The sequence below is a fragment of the Aptenodytes forsteri genome, unplaced genomic scaffold (assembly GCF_000699145.1).
Source record: "Aptenodytes forsteri isolate BGI_AS27 unplaced genomic scaffold, ASM69914v1 Scaffold193, whole genome shotgun sequence".
Taxonomy (NCBI): Eukaryota; Metazoa; Chordata; class Aves; order Sphenisciformes; family Spheniscidae; genus Aptenodytes; species Aptenodytes forsteri.
This window is the reverse complement of record NW_008795405.1, coordinates 12,972,782-12,998,217: the sequence shown is the minus strand read 5'-3', so window position 1 is coordinate 12,998,217 and position 25,436 is coordinate 12,972,782. Positions and strand designations below refer to the sequence as shown.

The following is a 25,436-nucleotide window of genomic DNA, read 5'->3' as shown; positions in this document are numbered from 1 at the left end:
AACTGCTGAAATCCCACAGTTAAAAAAAAAAAAAAAAAAAAAAACAACAGAGAAAATGCAAGTCTAAATTGTTACAAAACTGCTGATGCCAACTTTCCCCGTTTTCACCTCTGACTTTTATTCACAACTTGCAATGCTTAGGTAGATCACTTGGAACGGAACAGCCCTGTTTTCAGTCTCCCAGGACAGCACCCCAGCCTTGAAGCAATAAAGTTATTTGACGTATGAATCTCTCCTATTGACACTGTTCCACTTTGGGAAATAAGCATTTCCTAGATCAAAGACCGAAACTTGAGTGGGTATCTTAAACACAAGACTGCATAATTACTTTATATAAAATACATCTAGCTTGAAAGCTCCAATGTAATCTCAGCTTCAAAATGCACTCTGGCTGGGGAGTTATGTACTCTTCTGACACACAGGAAGGACTTGATTTAAATCCCTGTCATCGGTTCCTCTGTGAGAGCCCGCAGGACAGCGCTTCCATGGAGAGCAGCTCTGAGGAACCAATTTTTCAGGAAATAATAAACGAACATGCATCTGCGTATGTGCTGCAACTTCTGTGCAGCTGAGAACTGGGAAAGAAGGATTTGAATGTGAAAACGTCTGTCCTCTACCAGTACCTCGGGCACTCAGCATGAGGTAGGCCAGCCGGCATGTAAACACCCAAATCCCTAATCCCTGCCTGAACCATGAGGGAACGGCACCTGCCAGTGTTACAAAGCGGAAATCTTCAGAAACGTGATTGCTCATTGGTAAGGGGTGTTTCTACCTCGTTTCCTCTAATGGACGTTTCTCCTGTTCACTAGCAGGCCTTTACTGGTGTTCCTGTGGAGGTAACCAAAGCCAGCCGGTCTGCTTTGAGATAAACCCTGCGATGATGCTGGGGTCAGCACTAACTGGGGGAAAGCAGGCATTTAGAAGCCCTTTAGCAAAGATCTCGGTAGGTCTCAAAGACTCAGTCTGCAGCTTTTCCAAAGGAGTCAGGCTGGGGGATCCATTTGAAGACTCCAATAAGGTAGCGAACCTGTTGTCTTAACGATCTGTCCTTTCTCATCTGCAGAGGGAAAGCAAGTCGAGTGTGTCCTTATACACTACTTTAGTAAAATGGATGTGCAGTACACACTTCATTACAGCCGCCATGGGGATTAAAAGTAACTTGAGCAAATGGCCCCAACTCCTTGTAATTATCTTTTGAAGACACTCGATTGAAGACACTCGAAGACAAAAAAAAAAAAAAAAAAAAAAAAAAAAAAAAAAAAAAAAAAAAAAAAAAAAAAAAAAAAAAAAAAAAAAAAAAAAAAAAAAAAAAAAAAAAGAACTAGCTCAAGGACAGCAGAGTTTGCCAAGAGACTGGTAAGCAGGTAACACAGGCTGTGGGCTCAGCGGTTCCCCCCATGAGCCTGGCTCTCCCGCACAGCATCGCGGGCCGATGGCAGGGGCGGTGGGCCCCATGAGCCAGGGAGTGTGCGGAGCTCCTCAGAGAAGAAGGAGCCTTTCCATGGATGTCTGCAGGACAAGGCTGAAAGGCATCTGGCTTTGTGTCTGAGCAATGCTGCCCTCCGATGGCATGTCGCTCAGCCCACTCACTTCTGCGCTGACACCCCTCGGTCTCAAATGCTTCAACAGGCCCTTAACGGCACCGAAAAGGCAAAAGGAGGGGTTACGTGACGATCAATCTGTTACTCTTTCTGGCTCGGGGCCTCTGAAACATATTCCCAGATGACTGATCCAGCTGGCAGAGCCCCATACTCTGTCCAGTCCCTTGTACTGGGCCACAGCCCTTCCCAGCCTTCAGGTCCTGTTTCCCTCTGAAGTCTCTTGGCTGTGGAGCTCATTCCCCTGTTAACCCTTTCAGAGGTAATGCAACAGAGAAGCAAGAAGCTGAGAAGTTTATCTGAGAGCACAAATGCTCTTTTAAAAACAAACCTTCAAATCATGACAAGTAGAGGTCTGTAAGAAGCTCCTGACTAGAGTCGCATGCTCCTTTACTGCACCGTCCAGGGGGACTGCAACCCAGCCTGGGTCCTTAGGCCAACCCAGTACTGAGTCTTCTTCCTTCTGATGGAAGAGTAAGACCTCTCTTGCATAAAGATTATTTTTCTTCTGAAAACAGTTTCTGGCTCCTTTCTTACCTACTTACTAGCAAAGTTCCTCTTTGTTGCCACAAAGTGGCTGCAAGTGGCTGCGGAGTTGTCTCTGCAGACCCTGCTCACTGCACATCTCTACAGCTTTGTGTGGACTCCCTTCAATACAGCCACTCAGCCCTCATGGCCCCCTTTTGGGTTTTTTCAACCTACTAAAACGTCTTTCCATTACACCACCAGTCTCCACTCGAGTCAGTCAAGGCCTGTTGTTTATTGGTGGGACCTGGCTTTAAGTCCTGAATACATGTGAAGATTTATTAAATAAACACACCACTTGTCTGAAATGTGGAACAGAAGACTAAAAGGTCAGTGAGTAGTTCAGCAACCACAGAGGCACCCACACCTGAAACAACTTTTATGTGGACAAAGGCCCATGGCTACATTTTTGTGAATGCTCTTTGTGGAGAATGAGGCTTGAACTGGGTACACCTCATGCGTTTACAAGGAGCTGCAGAATATAAATGTATAAAGGAAATTATAAATTGAAGAGATTTAGCATAGCAGGAGAAAATGGCAAACCATGGACTCTGCTCAGATCCAGTTGGTGCCTTGGCTGATAACCGCGTATTTTGTGCACTTAGTGAAGTTGGTTGCATAAGGTGCTCAGATACATGGAGCCACTTTTAGCTAACAGGGAATACTTTTCTGCCTCTCCCTCAAATCCCCCAAGTACCTGTGAAATCACTTCTCCAGCACAGAAATAGGTCTGCCTCAAGCCACAGCAGCCCACTTTCCAAATTTGCTGTGGTCAGAGCTCTGCAGTTCTGAGGCAAACATGTAGCTTTTATGTAATAAAAAAGTAACTGACATTGTGTTTACCACATGCCTTCTCAGATGCTTCTCACATCTGCATAGTTTCCAGTGTACATATAGAGTTTATATATGTCTATAACTTTATAAAGTTTTAAAAGCTTTGGCAGTCTCTCAAGCCAGAGCTGTGATGTAGGTCTAGTGTGTGTTTATGGGGCCTGAGCTGAGTATCAAAATACTGGGAAGTTTCAAGTGCCTTTATGGACTTGCAGGTGGAGCTAAGCAGAAACTGTAACCCAGGTGAAGAGGATTTCTTCTGCGTGTAAAAAGCAAAGTTTTCCTACAACAACAAATTCCTGACTGAGCCTCACTGTAATCACTTAAATCACCAGATCCCAGGCAGTGCACTCCTCCCAGGAACCTGCAGAGCCACACAGCTGTCTGAATGGACACACAGGCTGTCATCTCTCAGTGCCACCCCAGGTCTCACAGCCCCCCTGGCCCCTCTGCAGCCCACACTGCTTTGCACGTGATGACGACAAGCCCGAGCTTCAGGCCTGGCCCACCCTCCAGCCTCCAGCATGCCTCATGTGCCATGGTCATGGTCTTCCTTTGTCAGGCAGGAGGGCCCTTTGCACGACTTAACCCTGGCCTTGCTGTGCCTGAATCGTGGCAGACCCCACTGGGGAGTGGGAGAAGGGAGCATCAGCAAGTGCCTGTCTACTCTCGGATGTAGAATTTATCTTTAGTCTCAGGCTTTGGTCCCACATCTCACCCCCAGACTTCCCTGGGCTCCTCCTCAGCGGGTCTTCCTGCTCCCACCCTTGCTCTGTCCTTGAGCAAAGCCATACGCAGTGATACACTCCACTCTGTGAATACCTGGCAATTGGATCTTAGAAGTCCATTTCTGAAAAAAACTCCCCTTGCTTGATTGTACACTAGCCCCTATATGGGCTACCACACACAGTGGTTTTACCACCCCACTATGACATGCTCTTGAAACCTGATAAATAGCTTCCGATGGTCGGCCACAGCTGGCTTCAAGCAGGCAATCCAACAAGCAGTGGAAATTTTGCATATAAAGCTATTAAAACAAAAGGTAACATGAAGGGTCAACTTCTTTCCATGCTGCTATAGCAAGCAGTGAGAAGATAAAGACAGGACACATTTCTGTAATGAACTAATTACAGTTAATACAAAAGAGCGTGGGATGTCTACTCAGAGAGGCTGTGTTCAACACTGATGGACACTGTAGTCTGCATTCCTTACAATACCTGAGGATCTGTTTCAAACCATTTCCTGACAATCTAATTTCCCCCTTGAAATTTCAGAAGATGTAGGCACTGCTTTTGTCTCCCCTCACTACCCTCAGAAAGTGAAGCACAGCTATTTTTACTAGCATTACAAAACACCTTCCATTTAAACCAAACTTGTATAAACAATGGAAGACTTTCACCGCTTTTATACATTATGCGGAGCATTGTTATTGCCCTTTTTGAGAAAACATCCTCTATGAATATATAGTTAGAATTCATCCCACAAACTGATGAACTGATTGCAATCATAGAATTACTAGAAAACTGACAAATTGTAAATAATTATTTCAAGAGGTAAATATACCTAGTCTTTAACTAATGATGTACTTGCAGCTTCCTATAAAATAACAGCTTATAATTTTGAAAAGACCAGATCCTCAAAATGCAAAGAAAATACATACCAGTTCAATGTCCCTACTTGTACAACGTGGAAGGTTTCAGGACTGTAATGGGAGAGATTGCTCTAATTGTTGCAAATAATTAAACAATCAGAATTTGCTTTTGCATAGGGTTCTTTGTCTATGAAGTGCAAAGAACTTCTCAGAAGCAGGCTCTGAGTTTTCCCCATTTCTTAAAGAAAGGTAGGAAAGGCTCTAAAACGAATCTAGTCTCAGCAACAGAGACAGACACTGAACCCAGCAGCATGCTGACTCCCAGCACCCTGCTGTAAGCATTAGGAAGTTTCCCTCAGATAAAAAGGCAGAAATGTGCTAACTTCTGCCCTCCATAACACCAGTGGAGTGCTAGCTAATTAAGGTGACAACACAATCTAGTCAGTTAACCATCTAGTGTCCGCCCAGGTAATTATATTTTAACTGTTAAAGGGCTTTGGGAAACTGGAAGTCACATGAATGCTTGGTTGGTGCAGCACATACATTTGCCATCTTAAGGTGATTAATGTAATTCCCAGCCCAGGAGAGGCCAGATGATGAGTTCAGTGCAACCCCTGGTATTTAAAAGCAACTGACCAAGAGAAATAATTGAGGACATACCCACACCACTCTTCATTTGTGACAGATAGATAAAGGAGTTTAGAGAAGAACCTGTATAACTTCCACTACAGATAGCTCCTTAGATTTGACTGAATGGACTGCGGCTCTTTTACTCCACAAGGCCTCCATAGGACATTAACATTGTACCTAAATAATGTAGCTGGACAGTGAATCAAGAACAAATGCTTTTCAGGACTTCCATGAAGGACCAGGAGAGGAAGTGACATGTGCTAGCTGGGGATTTTATATGCAGTTTAGCACCTGACTTAGTATGTGATGCTGAGCAAGCTGAACAGTGTTTCTGGTCCCCTGTTTTCCTGTCTTTAAAAGGAAGAGGGTACCTAGTTCCTAGATATGACCTCCTCCTACTGAGGCTGTAAGGCTCAATGTTTGTAGAATAGCTTGGGATCTTTGGAAGAAAGATGCATGAAATCATTATTGATCCCAAATGTTTTGTATACTCTGTTGCTGCACTCAATAAAACAATCAAATATAGAACATGTTTCTGCAAAGCCAGCATGTAGAAAATTCTCTATTGTCCCTTTCTACTTTATCAAGCAGCCCATGGAAATCTCTAGAGTCCCTAGTCAATACTATTTAAAACATCAAGACTGATTTCACACTCCACATTCTTTGTAATTTCTTTCTCTCAAACAGGTAGTATACTTGCGGGAAGAATGCCTTCCCTTCATAATTACAACACACAAAGCTTCAGACATGCACATTTCAGGTGAAGGCCTAAAATTTTAAAGGCTCTCATTATCCTTCCAACACAAAGAGACTTTCCTGGGGACCACTGCTTTTGCCTGAAAGGATGTGTATTTTGTTTCCTTTCAACGTTACAGTGAAAGATAATGTCATGACCACCTCATAGACTTACTGGTAATCCATTTCATGAACAATCAAATCCACCTATTGTATAAGTGTAGCTTTATTATAATACAAGAACTCATACAGGGTGGCCCAGGAGCAAACCAGTTCCAACTTGTCCCTTCCAATCATTCAGCTTCCACTGCGTGTCTCTTGGAGTCATAGGGCTAGCACGTGCATCTTGACAGCCCTGGAAATTATTCTAAATCAGTTCATCGTATTCCAACCCAACACTTCTTCTGATTACAAAGTTAATAGCTTGAAATGGACGTTCTAGAATTAACCCTGTGACCTGCTTAATTGGTGACAAGAAGAGCAGCAAAGTGTGGTGCAAGCACCAGGCTGGGAGTGACAACACCTAGTGATGCTTGAGGCTCCACTACTAGAAGCAATGCTGGAAAATGGAGGTAATTGTAGGTTTTTCATTTCTCCTTTTGGCCTGCAAAAGTTTCCTTTTCATAATTGACTTTCACATGCTACTTATTATGTGTATTTCTCAATAGGAAAATATCAGTGATGAGGCACAATGATGCAGCTTGATCGGATACTTGGCTAATTCTCCACTGTTTGAAGGCAGAAGGGAATTTCTAAGAAAGGAGTGTAGGACTCTTAGGACAGGACAGGTATTCAGAGCTGCCCAACAACTACTTTTGGCCAGTGACTGAATGATTTACATCCAGCCCAGTAACAGATGACATTAAAGTATTAAGGGCCAGTGAAAAAGAAGTATTTCTTAGATAAAAAGAGTCTTTAAAAATTCCTTCTGAAAACAAACAAACAAACAAACAGGTTTAGCTAGCTCACCACAGGCTCGAATGAGCAACATTACTGGCACAGCAAAGGGGGCAGGAACACATAGCTAGAGAGCAGCAAAAGGAAACGGGACTGTGCTACTGACCCCGTGTGCCCATTAGACTGGCTTAGTTGTAATGTGAATCTACTCTCTGACTGATATCCAGCCTATCTATAGAAACGTGTAAGACAGGAATCAACTGAATGAGTCTCGTTCTCCAAGTATAAGACTTGACAAGTCTGAATGTGGGTTTTAAATGCCTGAACAAGGAAGGAAAGAGATTCTGGTGATGAAAATTTTTTGCAGAACAAAAAAATTCCAACCTGAATCCACACTGTGTAAAGCATTAAGGATGTCTTTTTATCTTTGGAAATTATTTGCAGTTAACTGAATAACATCTCTGAAAACAAAGCCTCTTTTTATTCTCTCTCTTTGGATTTGCAATGGGAAGGATTTAAAGAACTATATTTGATCCATTAGGTTGAGGAACTCACAGTACCGTACATTGTTTTAGTGTACTAAATTTAGTTGACTTCTGTCTCTTTCAATTACCCTTCTAAAAAGGACAGGTGAAAAATAATGTCTCTCTTTATATCATTTGGTTTGCTGTTGATTAGTTCTTCTCTTCTAGTGCTTGCTTATGTTTTGCAGGGTAGGAAGGACTGAACAGCTTAAGGGGGGGGAAAGCCTTAATAAAAAGCTTTTTTTCTGAGTTTGAGCTTGTAGAGTCTTCCCTTTCATATTTATCTCTCATCAATAAAATGTCAGGATTGTTGATAAGGACACAAAAGTCAGACAGAGAATGGACTGAATCTTAACTTTGGTAAAATAGGCCAACTGTAAGAAATCCTGAACGTAAAAGTAAATTTCTAGGCATGCTATCTTCATCGTTAATGTGAAGCAAAACTAAATACAAGTTTTACATAATTAATCCACTGACTTGTCCATTTTTGCCACAGCAAGAACTGTAGAGGAATAGCATGCCCTAATTCTTAAAAGAACTGTGCTCTGCATCAGAGGTACTCTTAGACATTTCAGAAATAATTCAATCCCATTTGGTATCACTTATGTGCATGCCCTGTGTAAGCTATGTACAACTCTTAACACCCCTCAACCTCTCAAAAGGAGGTAGAAAGTAGGCATGAATTCTGGGGCAGGTCTTGAACTCAGCTTCTTTGCAAAGGATACAACAGTGAGAGGCAAAGGGTTTCTGACTGTGATGTCCTCCAACCATCAAATGGTAATCAAATACTTTGATGAGGAAGAAGCAAAAAGATGAATGTATTTTAGTGATCCGTTTAAATTTCCAAAATAGTAATTGCTGAACTTGGCTGCTCTCAAAACCCTTGTTCTGAAAACAGAAAGCAGCAGCAATGATCTGCCCTGAGTTTCTGCAGAGTCTGAATGATCAAAGATATATCGAAGTTTTATTCCCCCACCTTGTTTCAGTGCTCAAACTGGGCTGATACTCCACAAAGACCAAAAAAAACCAGGCTTCTGGAGAGGAAGGAAGTGCTCCATTCAGAAATTCGCTAATTCTTTCCAACCTTCCTGTTGGAAACGCTAGAAGACTCTACCTTACTACATTTGATAGCACATCATTAATTATCAGGATTAATCTACCACTAAAATCTAATGCAGAAAATTCGGCAGTGAACATGTATGTTTCATTGATTCCTCCAGAGAAACACGAAGCAAGAAATCCAGATCCCGTAATAAGACCTGGAAGAACTTTTCAATCCAACAACTGGATTGAAAAAATTTCTAGTGCATCCTACAACAGTGCTGGTGACAGCAAATTGGGTAGTAAACTAGTATCAAAGGCAGAGGTGATGATTAGCAAGCCTAAACAGAATTGTTGGGAGTTGTGACTTCCTGGAGACAGGTGTCTGTGGAGCAGATATCCTGAAATCCCTCTTTCCCATCCACCCACCAGATTTTCCCTACCCTTCCTCTTGATGAATGCCTTCTTCAGACATTGAGATGTCACCAGGAACTGGGGAAGAATGGATCACATCAGCACCATAGCTGGCACAAACATAAGTAACTGGTGATGCCTGTAAATTCTGCTATAAGGTATGTAGGTACGCAAGTCTGATAGTCTTTTGTGGGCTGATGGCTTAAATAACTTGCCAGCAGATCATATACTACAAACATGTTACTGCTTGTGATACAACGGCAGGTGTGTTCTTGCCCATAACTGGAACGCACCTATTAGGGCAGAGTTTGAAATTTACCAGTTCAGACAAAGATATTTTCTTCAGGTTGTGACAAAGACAACAAAAGAATGGAAATACCTTAGTAGACATTCATTTTTTTTCTTTATGAACAATCTATTTAATGAATGTTGTTACTCAGTTAAAGCTCCGCTTTATGAACAGGCAGTCATTCTTAAGACAGAAAATTATGCAAGTCCCTTTGCCACCAGAGATGCGGGTCCCTGTTTGGCTGTGTTCTACTAGACTGATCAACTGTTGGGCACATAATATCCCCTGGCACTTCTCTAAAGAAGTCTTGCAGTTTGAAATGAAACTTGCAGTTTTAAGAAGTTGGACACTCTCCATTGCTTGCTGCTGACCTACATGGGCTATCCACGCATTCAAGAAGGTTTCCACAGTAAACAAACTCCCAGTGGAATGTGACGTGACATGCAAAAATCTTTGTCCGTCTTCCAATCTAGATACTTGAGAACTCATGAGATAATTAGGGGCTTATAATCTATGCTGTCTCTCCCTTGGGGACAATTAATACATTAAGAAACTCAAACACTCCCAAGAAACCATACCAAGACAATACGTATACACAGAAAACTATCATGCCTATGAAGTAAAGGAATACTCTGGTGATTGAACATCACACATCTGGATAAAATTGTTTTCCAGAAGAAACCACTTCTTCAGTAAAATTTTTTCATTCCCAGTTTGATGGTCTTTCAGAAAAACTAATAGGATTGTGGAAGGCAACACCATGATGTGGAAACACAGTGAACTGTAGGCTTCTCTGATGAGTCTTCAGATGTGTCTGTGGGGGAGAAGTAGAGGGAAAATGACTAGAAGGGGAAAAACAATGTCTGCAGATCCTGTAAAGATCTGAGGAGATGCTACGGTGGAAGAGAGGAATAAAAGGAGAGAAATTAGGGGAGAGTGAAGAGCAAGCCCTTCTCCACTATTTGTGTCCCCTTGAAGGCTCCCTGTAGCCCCTCCAGAGTCCCTGCCCAGCTGTGAAACCCTGCCAACCCACAGCGATCTAATGGGTCCCCCAGTACCCATGCAGGACTCGCACTTCTGGTCCCAGGGCTTTGAACACTGCATGCATGGCTCTGATTAGAACAGTGCATCAAATAGCAATTAAAGTTGTCTGCACTTGAAGGGGGAAGAAATCAGATTGAATAGGACTGAAAGAGACAGATGAAGGGAAGACCCAAGGTGGATGGCTCTGTTTTGCTTTTTCCAGGCAGATATGATAAAGGGGAAGCATCAAGGCAACCACTGTTGTAGGAAAGGCCCACACCTTGAACCTTCAACCCTAGGCAAGAAGCAGAGAGCCTGTCCAGAACAGCAATCCCATTTCCCCAGCTATAAGCACAATAGTCTGTTGTGCCCTGGCCTGCTCCAATGCCTGCCAGTGCCTCAGGTCAGCTCTGGCTCTCCTAATTTTCAGTGCTCTTTGGGGCAATGTAAATTTCAATAAGGCTAATAATTAGCCTAATGAGGCTAAATAATTAGTATAATAAAGCTAAACTACTTGTTGGAATAACCCAAAAATTCCCTTGGAAGGCAGAAGGAAGAAGCATACTGACGTGAAGTAAGCAAAGTAACTAATAAAAGAAAATTAATTTTACCATCTCACATTCTAGTACACCAGGTGCTATGCAGATGGGTAAGAAGACAACCACCTCTTGAAAGAGCTTAAAACAAAGCCAACATGCAAAAACTGTGAAGAACACAGCAAAAACACAAACACATTTCAATACATTTATTTCCCACTCCTGCGGTTCCTCATTACCTTGGTCACAGTACCGGTAGTTAATCAAGGAATATCAAGTTCAAGCATAAGTTCTGTGGGTTAGCTTAACAGTTATTGTGTTGCATCGTGCAATTTCACTTATGAATTACTCATTCCCTGTTAGGGCCTCTCCTGCGATTTTGCTTCTATCACTACTCTTAAAGGATAATTCAGCAGTGTGTTAAACAGCCAAAAATATCATTATCTTTCCCGCAGGCAAGAGGTACATTTTTAGAAGAAGATAAACTTGATTTTCAGAGATACAGGATACCTGCAGCTCTTACTGGCTTCAAATGATATTTTGGGCACTACAACCTCAGAAAAGTCAGGCTTTCCATACAAACAACTGGAATTCACCCCCAAAACAGAACAGTTTCCACACAGAGAAAAAAGTATTCTGGTCAGATTTAGAGAAAACTTTGTGCTGCGCTTGTACCAGAAATGGATGATGAGTGTCAAAATTGTTTTTAGGAGGGCTTTGACCTGAGGAAGGGAAACAAGCAATCAGTGAGAGAACTCACTGCCACACACAGAACCAGCTAATGTACAAAGGTAACAGAGGCAAAAAATGTTGCCAGTCTCTAAGTGGTATACCAAGTGACACCTGGTCTGGATAAGAGATGAGTTTTAAATTCCACCTCCTTCCAGGTTTGACAACACTGATTGAAAAAACCCCAAAGCCTATAAATTACTGATGATCAGCTCTGTCAGTGACAGAAGGAATTAGTTGTTAGACCATGTCCAGATATTTTCAGCACCATATTGTCTTCTAAATATGGTGCTGTTTACTGTATACCTTCCGCTACGGCCATCACCAAGCATTATTAGAAGTGAGTCAGGGATTGCACATTTGCTAGCACGGATCCACTCTCACCATTCCAAGGAAACAGCTCCACAATGAGAGATTAGTGAGAATGTAAGAATAAAGGCATTTTTATTTTTTATAGATATACCTGTTTTCAGAAAGGAATTCAGTTTACTAGTAAAACTATTTTTGTTCTGGTTTAGCAGCAGATAAACAAAACTAGTTGCAGGGTTACTTACTTTCAAGTAGCTCCAGTGTTCCACTCCTCTCCTGGCAGAAAGGAAAAGGAAAGTACCTTCAGGTTTTCAAGGCACAGATCATGTATTTCTTGTGGTATGAAGCAATTTCTTTTAACATTCGGCTGTGCAATTCACCAATTCCCAGAACTGCATGTTATAGTTTGCATTCTGAACAAAGCTAAGTACCTTCCCTTCCAGGGCTCTTTTGTCTTCTAAATGCATCCTCCTTGGTTGTATTTCATGTTATTGTGTTCTCACTTTTTCCGTATAAATGAACATATTAATCCTTAATTTTCTAGGTTTCTTGCTCCATTTGCCAGGTAAGCATTTTTCTTCTCTCAGAGCTGCAGATGCAGATTACCACTGTGCCAGCTTCTTCCTGTCTGGAGTGGTCTGGCAAAAGGAATTAGCTCAGGAAAGTTCATAAAAATGTATATTTTCTTTTCACTTCTGCTGTACTTCACAGCTGTCTTGTTGTGTTCTCATCACTTTTCTTTCAAGTATACTTATGAAAAACCCATCACAGCAGCTAAGGTCTGCAGGGTTGGAAAGCTGACCTTCCAAGACAAGGCGTAGAAATACGGGAGGCAATCTTTCTCCCATCAAATGACAGTTCCTCCACAACTCTCTTACCCTTTGGGGTATCCCTGAGAAAATGCAAAACCTCAATTTTGGTTTGCTGCAGCATTCACAACGGTGAAAAAAACGCTGTCAGGATTCACTCGTCAGCAGCTTAGGCAATTGTGGAACTTGAGGTCCATTTGAAAATACTTCACGTATTCATATGCAGTAGACCTAAATGCAAGGGAATTAAAAACCACGTTTAAAGTCTGGCATGGAAGGCTACATGGGCAGGATATGCTCCAGTCTGAAAGAAGACAGGTTTTGGTCAGGATAAGATGAAACACAGACCACTGGAAAGAAGTACAAGTGCAATACTGCTGGTGACTTCATGTTTAAAAATATGGCGTGTCTGTGTAGAGAAAACTAGTCTGTAGCATCCGATTAGAGCTGTTGCATTTTTCTGAGCTGTCTGGCTTACTCTGCATACAGGCAAAACTCAGTTCACAGAAACAGTATATTCCCTTTTCTACATACCCCTTCAGGAGAAAAGGAAAAAAAAAACCAAAACAAAACTGTTGCTATAGAGGTATCATCCATAGAGGTAAAGAAGGCCTAAAATGAAGCAAAGAATTCATAGAATCACCTTTCTAAATCTTCAGCTGCTCAACCCTGAAAATATCAGGGAAGAAAACCAAAATGCATGTGAGTTAGCATGTAGTTGCATAAAGCTATCCATGAGATCCCAACTAGGAGACTAGAAATTTCCAAAGAAGTTGATCCCACCACCCCTGCTTTGTCCCTGCCTGTGAGAAAGGACATCATGAAAATCAGTCCTCGGGCAGACAAAACAGATTCCTTCTCCCTTTGAGACTGCATCATTGCAAAAAGCCCAGCACCTCCAAAACAGCATGGGAGGTGAAGGAATTGGCACTTATTGCCACAGAGCTCTTCCAATCAGTTTGATATCGCAGTGCAGCTACAAACGATGAGATCTGACTCACGTTCAATGAGCACCAGCTCTATGTCCTGTTTAACAGTGGAACTCGTGCACTATGGAAACTAATTTAGATGTCCCACTATATATGCTGGTAAAAGCATATATATACTGGTTATTCAGACATAATCTGGGGTTTGCCTCACACCTCCTACAATGAAGCTACTGATACTTATCTCTCGTCACCCATACAGGGCACTGCAAACCATCCTCAAAACAACTCATCAGCAACTGGTAGACTCTCTATTAAAACTGTAGCAGTATTAACATCTGATGTCTTCACAACAGTACAGATTTTTTTTGAAAAAGCAGAAAAGTCTGAGAAAGCCATTATTTGTCACAGGATGATCCAAAGGCTGTTAATCTCCTGTCTACACCTTAAGAAAGAAAAGAGGAGAAAAATCTAATTTAAACAAGTGCTACTAGGGATAAAAAATTCAGACTGATGCTACGTTAAATTACTCGGGAGGCTGAGGTATCCAGCCATGGTCTTCAGTAAAAAAGAAAATTATAGGGTCTATCAATTAGAGAAGCGGTGCTCTGAGCCTATGTGCTGGCATGCTTACAGTTTTTTTAATGTCTGGCAGGATGTTTTACAAACTAAACTCAGCAAGATGACAATTCTACCAGAAGGTGCTTCAGATGGTTTTGCTAATAATTTTGATCAGCTGAAATGGAGAAAAACATCACTTCGTTTATTTGGCTTTTCCAGAACCTGTCAAATCTGAGCAGAACCATTAATTGCCCCCTTCTGCATCTCCCCCACCTTCTTCCAGAAAAGACATACTTCAATTATTTTTTTTTTTCCTACAAGTCTTCTGCATAATCGGCCTTTGCAAACTTTGGTCATTCTTCGTGCACTTCCTTTGCTAGAAGGAAGTGCCATTTCTTGAGAATATTCATTGGAGGCTGGTACTGCGACTGCTGCAAACATGTAAGTGCTAACCACCATATATTGGCTTTTGTTTTAATAGCCTTTTAACCAACTTTGTTAATGGACTGAATGCAATTTAGATATGGAACTTGGCTAAAATGTAGCTTCAATTGGCTATTAAAATTTAAGAGCCAACTAAGATAGCTAATTACAAAAAAGCTCCAGTGATAATGCTAAGCAGAATTAGTAATAGCAAATGACAGTCTGTCTGGTCTTATTCCCAAAGGGAAAGAAACTCTTAACTGAGAAGTCAACCAGACAACGTGCAGAAAACCTAATTGCATTACTGGTATTATGGCATCCCAAATCTGGCAGCTCACTGGGACAAAACAGTGAGTAAAGTCTGTCAAACTACTCAGGAAAGCAGCTGACCCTCTTCTTAATGCTAGCTGCAACAGATACTGGGAATTATGTTATTATTTTGTATTAACTTATTGGGAAATACTCCCGTAAAAATTATCAAATCAGCACCATCTAAAAAATATCTTATACCCATCCTGAATTTGATTCTCTCTCCAGATATTTTAGATTAGGGGAAAAAATACAAACAATCTGTCTGCAAAACGTTCGAGCACCAAAAGAAGCATTCCGTGCTTCATTATCAATATCCTCATTACACCATCAGCTGAAGTGCCGACTAGTTCTCCTGTGAAGATTTATCATGTATGGTGGCCACTTTGAAACATAGGTAGCGGAGTCTTTAACATTCCCTACTCAAGTGTCTCCCTGCTGTGCCTGTAAATGTCAGTCCAGTTTTTTCACGGCTGTGCGCACAGATTAGAAACAGCAGGAGAGCTTGGGAGTATGACTACAATACCAGTAAGGACACTTGTCTTCATGGCACTGCTCAAGTGATTCTTGGAATGCAGGACCCTGCTGTTTTCTAATATTTACACACAACTGGAGTCATCAAGAGCAGTAAATGCAGTCTAAAGGCAGCTTGCTGCTTTTGTGTTAGGGGCTTTACTTTCAAATGGGGATGTCGACAAAAACCAACTACGCCCTCCACCTCTTCTGAAGCGGTGTATTTCCCCATCACTGTTTTGCAAAACGGCAAAAACGTGTGCAAGCGCATACTGTATGCAATACCTACAGTAGTACTGCAGGTATTATCACAGCCTTCCACTTGGCTCATCCTGACCGTCCCACACTTTAAACATCATTGCAGTTTACAGTGAGCCAGAGACATTCTTGCCCGTGACGACTGTAGTTTTGCACAGTCTCCTGTGAGCAGAGACAAGCCCTGAAACAACATTCACCTAAAACGGAAAGCACCCTTTTTCTTTACAGAACACTTGCCAGTACAAACTTTTTCCAGGACATTTTTGGGGTGGGAAGAGGTAGGGGTGGCTTATGAAATCTGCACCTCAAAACATTCTTTTCAAATATATGGAAATGTCTGTGTTTGTTGCATTTGGCTTTGGTAGTGTCAAAAGAAAATACACTCCTTGAAAACTTGGAAAGTAAAGAAAGGAAGTTTACCAGTAAATAAGTTACTAAAAAGATTAAAATGTCAAACAACTAAAGTGCAAAAGAATGACACTGAGTATGCAAGACAAGCGAGAGAACACAATATGCTTTCCTGACAATAGTTCTTCAGAACAGTGTAACTTACTGATGATTAAATGAACTCATTAAAATGATAGTTTGATTTGAGGAGTTTTAAATATGAGAGGCTTCAGCAGTCCTATTTTTACACCTGAAACAAAGAGAATGCTATGCTTAAAGTCATCAGCCGCACTTCGCTAATACCCAGGAAAATGAGTCTGTATAGCAGTCAGAACAGAAATAAGAAAGCACTAGATCTTTTAAATATGTTATTCCAGTTTTATTTCAAAACAACGGATTCCCTTGTTTTCAAAACATAACCTCATCATTCATTCAACATTTTATGCTACAACATACTTATTTCAGTGAGTAGCTACTCAGGCATTACACAATCAGGCAAGCAGAGCACTGGACATCCACACAAATACACTACCCATTGGCTCATACGGATTCCTTTTGGTTTGTCAAACTTCATAAAGCAGTCTCCCTGATAAGAACGATGTTCATGCCCTGATTACATGTATTTTTGCAGTATCTAAATGAAAAGTAGTGGTATTTCACACTGAAATTAAACACTGCATTTTTTGACTTACAATTCTGAAGAGAAGGCTCAAAGCCAAGCAAGGAAGTACATTTACAAAAGGTAACGTGCTTCTCAACTATTAGAAAAGGTAAACCATTCTTTTGTTACGAGAAGTACGTTTGAGTCAAGCTTTCACTGGAACTAGACACTTTACAAAGTTATTCATAATTATAACTTTTCTGGCCTTTTCACTAATATAAAAAGAAAACCTGAGGGGGGGGTTGAGAACGGGCATTGGTTTTTGGTTGGTTCTTTTCTTTGCCCTGGGCCCTATATCTGAAATTCTGGTCTCTCTCTTTCAGAGAAATTCTGAATAATTGGAAAAGTGATACAAACACAAATACTATGCAAAAAAGTAACTAAAATTCACTACCTGTCCTCCAAAAAATTTTTTAAACACATTACATAACAAACTAGAATGGAAGGACGTGATTTTTGTCTTATGTTCTCTTTTTTTCTATTCAAACACTTGAGAAATATTTAAAAGATGTCTCCACCATTTCAGACTTCATCTCAGTGTACATCTAAGTGACCTCCAATAAGACTTTACTCAAAATTAGAAGAAATCAGATGCACCACCACTGTTCCTTACAAAATACCCATAACGAAACTAAATAAGGCTTTATTTCTACATTATAAAGCAGAAAAAAGCACTTTCTTTTAGTTTGCCTTTAAGACGTGAATTTGTCTATATAAAGAATAAAAACACATTCTCACTTCAAAGTTGGCAAAATTTTGCATTAGAATTAAAGTATACATAAATTATGCAAATATTTTAATAAAACATTTCTTCTCAAAACCAGGTACAAACAGCAGTCCATGTTTTTACAGGACTCATCATTTAAAAGGGAAAGAAAAAGATTCCAGTGCTACAGTAACTGAAAAAAACCTGGAGATGAGCCAAAGAGCAACTTCATTTGTTGCTCCACCTATTATTTACTTCTGGACTCTCTTTCTGGTTGCTGTGCCTTTCTTGGATTTTGATGAGGTCATCTTCCGGGTTCTGGTAGCTACCGCATCTGCAATTCAAACAAAAAAAAGACAAGACTTTCTATAAAATAAAATAACAGAAGTGGATCACAAGAAAATACTTGTAGTCTTTAAGAGGACTGATCAACTCAAACCATTCATTTAGTTTTGACGGGGTAATGGGAGGACACGTGACATGGACTCAGAAGAATTCCTGGGCACCGATTTTCTCCTGAAAAACACATTGTACAATTCCACTTCTCAAACAGTAGCATTACATACAGTTGAGCAATTTAACAGCTCACGTCCACCAAAGCATGAAGAATCAGATCCTCTTCAAATCCTAATCTGGACTCGATGATCTTAGAGGTCTCTTCCAACCTTAATGATTCTATGATTCTAAACCCCTCCTTCCTCCCCATGCGCCAGCTTTCAGTTCTATGATCCCTCCCAGTATTAAGCCATTTTTGGTGCTATTTGGACCTTGCGCGAAGCTGATCCAGCTCCGCAACCTGGCAAAGAACTTTTTTTTGGTCTACTATTCTCAGTTTAGTGAGTTGCAGCACCTTAGAGCGTTCTGAATGGAGCTTATACGAGGGGAGATGGAAGGCACACAGGTAGAAAAGAGGAAGATTTTTGTTTGGCAGTGTCGAGCTGTTAAATCAGTTCAGCTATCAGTGCAACTTTACCTACAGATTTCAAGCTTTTATTTGACAATATTTTATTAACAAAGGTAACAAACAGTGCCATCTAAATAAGATTCCTGACAAACCTGGCAGGCAGGTTGTTCAGAGAGAGCATACTTAAATGCAATACTAAAAAACTCCCTGTACTTTGATTCTTTCCTGCCCACTAGCAGAGACAAGGAAAAAAAAACCCCACCACAGCTCATTTCTGTGAATCACATTCAACTGTAGTCACTGTGAGAAAAAAATATTACGTATCATAAAAATCGCTACCATTTTCACAAATGTAGTAACAATGAAATGTTTTTCATCTCCTAGTCATGGTATTATTTTTTTTAATCCTGACTTCTTCCTTGAAGTCAGTATGCCTAAATATAGAAGTTTTTGCTTGTAAAACTATATGTAACTCTACAGTTCCTGTCAACTTCTTAATCTGCATTACTGACAAAGAAAAAAAGGTAAAATTGAGTTTCATGGAAGTCCTTAAGAAAGAAGCTGCTTGCATAAGAAAACAGCCTTTGAGCAGTACAAGTCACTGATCGTTCAAGCTCAATGAGTAAATTTGGGGGAAAGCAAGGAGGCAGAGAACAATGCAAAACAAACCAAACTAGTCTTGAGCCTACCCAAAACCAAAACCACACCAAGAAAAGCAATGACCTATTGCAAACAGTTTTGCTTTCATGTTTGTTTAAATTTACATAACTTAATTTGTTCTTAAAATGTTGATTTGAAATTAAAAATACCAAAATTAACTTTGAAGAATTTTTCCATTCTTGAAAATGAAATGGAGAATGAAAAAATATTCTTGTTCCTTTTTTGTCCAAAAGCATTTGCTGCATTCAACATAAAACTACAAATGTATTTTTGTCAGACAATACACCTCTGATTAATAAATCACTCAAAAAAAAACCCCAACCCAACAATGGACAACTCTGGTGATAGTCTCTTATTGAGCAGAGCAGCTTTATCAATGAAAGATCTATTCTGGCAAAACACCCCCTCCCGCAACTGCTATGTAAAAATCAAATCTGTTCTGGTACCCTTACAAGTACTGGTACCTAAAAGCTATACAAGCAGGTATCATAAACTAAAGTAGTAACTTAACTACGTAAATCATTCCTTCTCCCAGCTAAATTCTGGTTTATCTTCAAGAATTATTTTATACTTTTCAAAGTCACAAAATATTTCAGCTACTATAATTACAAATTCTAGCAACAGCCATGTCTTCTGACTTTTCAAACTGAGTAGTCTTAGTGGTATTTAGGCCGAGTTATCTTATCAACTGCATGAACTGTACCAGTTCCATCCCTCCTGAGATTTTTCCCCGGAATCTTTGTATTGCAACAGAAAGCAGAGAATGACTAAGTTTTCTCTTCAAGAAAAAACAATAACGTGATATTTTTCCCTTTCATTAATCTTCACTGGTTTTGACTGAGGTAACTGTGACTTTTCTTCTCATCCAATCATAGACTGTACAATCAAATGCTGCAAAGACAGGTCACATTCATGTTCGATTATCAGAAAGACTGGCAATATGAAAATTATTACCTCAGGCAGGAAAATACTACAGGTGTTTGTTTATAGAGAAAAAAAGAGAGGAGTTACCAGATTTTCATGTTTGTATTTCAGGAATGTAGTATTTCATGGTAGTCACAGACAATACAAGCAATTGAAGCTTACTAATTCCTAATTCAGTAAGAGCTTACCCATTTCTAATTGCCCATGCTGGAACACCAAAAAGGAGAAGAGAGCTACCCTGCCTCTGATTTTCCCTTTATCTTTATTGCGTTAATGAGTTCTTTTCAAGGCTTTTCTAAACAAACCATGATCATGGAGAATCTCTACGTGAATCATAACAAAAAGGAAAAAAATCCTCGTCATGGTTCTTTTATTCATAATTTCAAACTTAAGCAGCAGAAATATTCTCTTAAACTATCTGATTAAGTTAATTATGTTAAACTTAGAATGACTGCTCTCAACCCATGTTTAGCTTCAAAGTTTGCAGCTATTTCAGAACTGAAGGTCTTCTGTACCAAAAAGCTTGTCTACGTTTTCAAAATTAGTTAGCCTGATAACTTATATTGCCCCCTCCCCACAAACTTTTCTTGTGGGAGAAATGTCAATTCTGTTTCTGAAAACAGGAGAAGTCCTGTGTGGGCAGCACCAAATGAGGACACAAAGCAAGCTATTACAAGCCAAGGAGAGGGTTCTCATAAAGCAGATTAAACTGAATCAGGCTGAAACAGCAATTTAAATGAGGAAGAATTATATAGGCAAAAATAAACCAGATGGTGTCACTGCACAGCTTGTTTTGAGACTGGAACAAAGTTCAGCAGAGGCATAAAGAGTCCCACAGGCTCTAGAGGAATTATTAGACAAGTTGACTGTGGTATCTGATCCTCTCCATGTAAACAGTATTATAAAGCAACTTTACAAAAGCCTAGCAGTACTGTGTAGAGTTTTGGGCTCTATCTTTCAAGAAAGTTCTGAGAAAAATGGAGGAAAAAAAAAAATCAGGATTATGATCATGGTTTCTAGCTCTCTAACAAAAAAAAAAAAGGAATTGAATTTAAATAGTTTATCTGAGGAAAGGAAAAAAATGGAGGAGAAATGTGATGGTGCAGCCTTTTGTACTCATCAAATGTACAAAAGGTTGCTGCAGAAAATGAGAGCAATTTTCATGTCCACAGTGGATAGGACAACTAACAAGCTTAAGGGAAGTTCAAATTAGGTACTAAAAATATCAAAATAAAACACTCCGCCTTATCAATCCCTTTTTAGTATTAAGGATAGTTAAGTATTGCAAGTGGTGTTGACCAGGGATGTTTTAGAATCTTAATCATAGAGGTTTTACAAGAAAATATTGGTATGTATGAAGATTAACACAGATGTAGATAGACAAGCCTGTCCTTAGGCTGGTGTTTAGAGCAGATCACCTCTTGATGTCCCTTCTCATCTTGTTTTCCAATTCTACATACACCATTTTAGAAACACACATAAGTCTTATGAGTAAGAGAAATAAAACTGTACTTGAGTCAAAAATGAAAGTTTCTATAAAATGACAAAGGCTCTTACGGTAAAAATAAGCAGACAGCAGAGTCCCAAGTTTCCCACTTAATTGCCTGCTTTGATGGAAATGAGGACAGTGAGAGATTCTGAGTGTGAAAACACAGCTACCAAGCAGTTGAAATCAGGTATGATTTAGGTGTTAATGGTGACTTCTAGGTTACATCATAGGCTAGAATATTTGAAAACAGAACCACATACAGATTTTTAGACTCTAGGCAAACATCAGGTAAGTGAAAAATATCTAGCAGCAGGCATGCTGGAGGTTAGCAACTGCATCACTTGCATATGCTGAATTTACACCTGACAGACTGAGTACATGCCAGTCTGTATAACGGCTGAAGAGTTCCAGCAGTTCTAGTCTATGCAAGCTCTTAAACTAGACTTGTAGTAATCATCATTAAACACAGCTAACATCTTTCACTCTCAAAAGAAGCACACGCAGTCGAGTACATTGATCAGACACAGCAAGGTTTCCTTTCTTAAAAAAAAAAAATCCAATGTGTGTGTGCGTGTGTAATCTCACACACACGCTTTGCTATATGTTTTATCTTGTTAAGAAACAAAGGTCAATAAATCTGGAGAGTTGGACCACGTGGTGGAGAGTTCTCAAGTGGTCTCTGGAAGAGATGTTCTCAGACTAGTCTCCACATAGATGTATCTTAATCATCACTTCTGTACAGACACCCAGCGTGCCACAGCAGGACAGTCTTATGACAGACCTGACGTTTCTTTAATGCTGGCAACTTCATGCCACATATACTGACTTGCCACAGTTAAGCTGAGAAGTGATGAAGTTGACTCCCTAGCCAACTAGATAGGATCTTGCATATGCCACTATATCAGATCTCAGTGCAATATATTAATCCAAGAATATGTTTTGTTACTAATTTAAGTAACTAACTGTGGACTTGTAATTTCCAAAGGAGACAAATTTAGGACTGTCAGTTCTTCAAAATTCTTCCACTGGCTACAGTACCACTTTTGTCTTGCAAAATGTGCTTCAGTCATATTTCAGCTGTCTTTAATCATATCAAATAACCAAGTCATTTTACTGGATGGCTCCTTAGGAGACCCTTCTTCAACTGCCCCTTAAAAGGGTTCTATAATCATCAAACTGAAAAGGGAAAACAAGAGAATGGAACCCATACAATTGCTATTTACATATGGAAGGAATAGCATTGGAAGCTGAAAGACTACACTCAGCATCCAGCTGCAAACATCAAATAGGAACTGAAGCCAGGCTGGGCAGCATTTAATGAGAGCTAAGCATCACACTAGTCTAGCGTTCTCAAAAGAGTCTGGGCAGTTTGAATATGGTGCCAAGGAAGAGCTACTTTTCTTTTGAGAAGATGAAATAAGGAAGAGTATGTAGTCCTCTGACAAGCCCTTTCCCAACTCTGCCAAGGAACCCTGCCTAGCTGATAAAAACTCATAGCGTAACACTTCTCAAACAAGAATTTTTCAGTACTTTGAAGGCTGTTGAAGCAACTGCCAGGGTGACAAATAGTAGTTTTGGTTAGTTGGCTTGTTCTCTTTTCTCCGCAGTTCTTTTCTCTACAAAGATTCAGAAATACGATTCAGAAAAAAGAACAGAGAGACCAGAAGAATGGAAATATGGACTTGAATTCCAGGAAATATGATTGTGGGGTGGGGATGAGAGAGAAGAAAGTAAGTTTGTAGAGTTATGGGATGGGGTTTGGCTTTAGGTACTCTATTCTTCCAAGTCCTCTGTTTCCTGCAACAAATGAAGCCAATACATTTCCATATGATAATAAGGAAAAACATCAGGACAGAAGAATGTATTATTCGATGACTTAATGCCTGTGTATTTCCTAAAGATAACATTGAATCTATGAGTGTTCTTTTAAATATTTTAACATAAAATTGTTCCAGATAAACCAAACTGATCTACTTCTATTTGTAAAAATCACTTTACTGAAGACATTCCAAAACAAAATTGTATACACACATACAAATCAGTAGTCACATGCAGCATGTGTTTAAAAATAGCCCTCCTCTCCACCACACAGCGATTTACAGGAGGAACAAAGTTTAATTCAAATATATTACTTGCAATCTTGAAAAAGCTAGTTCCCTGTAAAAATCTGAGTCATTGCAGTACAGGTTTTTTGTTTTTGTTTTTTTTTTTTTTTCTTTCCTCTAGAAAAATTTCACTTACAAATTTTATATCTGAGTTTGAATTGCAACACTTGTTCAGCATACTGCAATACATCTTCAGGTCACAGAAAAACAACAAAAAAAGCAGACATCACTTTTATTCTTAAATGATTTAGTTCTACATGTAAAGTCATTATACAAAACATTACCCCATGGAAAATTTTCCTCAGAAGATTTTTTGTTTTGTTTAATTTAATACTTTTTATTAGTCCGAAACACAAGAAAGTTCCATTCAAGTGTAACAAGGAACTTAAAGGTATTTACATTTTAAATGTGTTTAAGTGCTAGAAATGGTCTGAAGAGATTGTACAGAAATAAGCTTAAAATATGAAGGAAGACTAAGTAGAAAACTGTGTTCCAAGCAGACACAGGAGTAAACAGGAACACTCCCATACTTTACACCTTGGACATTAATTTTGTCTCTTTATTATTATAAGTGGCTCATGTTCAAGGTGCTTCTCAGTGAATTTGTCACTTGCAAATTGTCAAAGAAAACCATTATTCAGGAAAAACCACAAAAATATATTTATATCTAGTTTATTTTAGCCTTCCTACTCAAAATATTTAAGGATCTTTATACTTAAAAATCACCTCCTACCACACCTCTCCTAGTTTAAATAGCTTTTGAAGATCCTCAAACAATTTTGGCGCAGGCCATAAAAAGACAGATCACTTCATACCGTGTTTGAATATACTTAATGCAAAATATAAAGCCAGTCAATATTTCTGACAACCGAGAGCAGTATTTCTCTGCTCTAAAACCTGAATCTTCCTGTTAATTTCTAGATACAGCATAGCAGCACGTGCTTTTAACTTCTAAAACCAGATCACATAACTCTCGTACTAGAACATTTAACTTGCAACATTCCTGAGACAGGTAAGGGAAGGCTAAGAATGGTGCAGAAAAGGACAGATCTTTTGGTGACTAGTCACAGAGACAGACACACTGTTTTAAGACTAATACCCACTTACTCCTGAAGTCTGTTACAGATACTAGTCAATACCAAATCCTAAATAAGAAGGAACAAATGAATAACAGGCAAGTAGAACTATTGTACAGTACAGGTTTTGCTGAAAATGTTTCCATTAGGGTATAAAATTAAGAGGTAAAAATCTACCTATAATGTGGGCATTGGTGTGGAGTAGAAAGACAAGTAACAAGTGGCACCATAAACAAGCTCAAAAAAACCATATGATTTGCTTTCTGCTAAAGCTTGATGACAAGGCCAATAATTCTCTAAATATAAAAATGAGCCTAAGTGTAGATTTAATCCAACATTAAGTAATAAATCTTGCTTGAATAAAGAAAAAAAAGATTTCTAAGACAATACCCCAGATACTGATTTATGCAAAGCCATGCAATGTAAATAAACATAAAGCTAAGCTACCAATTAATTGAGAAATACTATTAAACCTCCATTTTGGAATGCCTTCTAACCAATCCATCAGTATGACTGTTTTCAGACCAGAGCTGTTCACATAGTTCTTTCTTTATACTGCAAGAGTAACCAAAGACCCCTGTTAAGGCCTTACCATGCTAGATGCTATCCAGCAATACAGACATGCACAGTAGTACTGACTATTAAAAAAGTACATTAAAAAATACAGTACTTCCATCATCATGAAAAATTCTGTTCTTAAAAAAAAAAATCTATTTTCTATAACCCAATCTTCATCAACCCCAAGATTAAAGAAAACTGCCAGTGGTAGAGGTTTTATCTCTATTGGTAGTTTTGAACCTAGGATTATTTACAAATTCTCATGAAACTCATTTTTCCAGCATTTATGCCATTTTAACCGAAGTTCCCTATAGTAGCTGCCTATTCCATACAAACTGATTAAAAATAGGTATATTAGTCCTGTTAATACTATGCAGTACACCTCTGCAGAAGCGTTGGTGGATACGTACAGTGTATGCCAAAATTTGGTAGTCTGCTTTAACAGCATCATCACTTATAAGCCTGTCTATTTTACTATCATACATGAAGGCAGCC

At 39.5% G+C, this 25,436-nt stretch overlaps 1 protein-coding gene across 1 annotated transcript in view; it reads right to left on the bottom strand.

Moving 5' to 3' along the window:
- Window positions 1-16,225: 16,225 nt before the first annotated feature.
- VRK1 (vaccinia related kinase 1) overlaps window positions 16,226-25,436 on the bottom strand; it is a 31,259-nt gene continuing 22,048 nt past the window's right edge. The window contains exon 12 of the mRNA XM_009280820.1: window positions 16,226-17,559. Coding sequence (XP_009279095.1) covers window positions 17,477-17,559 — 83 coding nt within the window. The 3' untranslated portion in view covers window positions 16,226-17,476. The remainder of the gene's footprint in view (window positions 17,560-25,436) is intronic.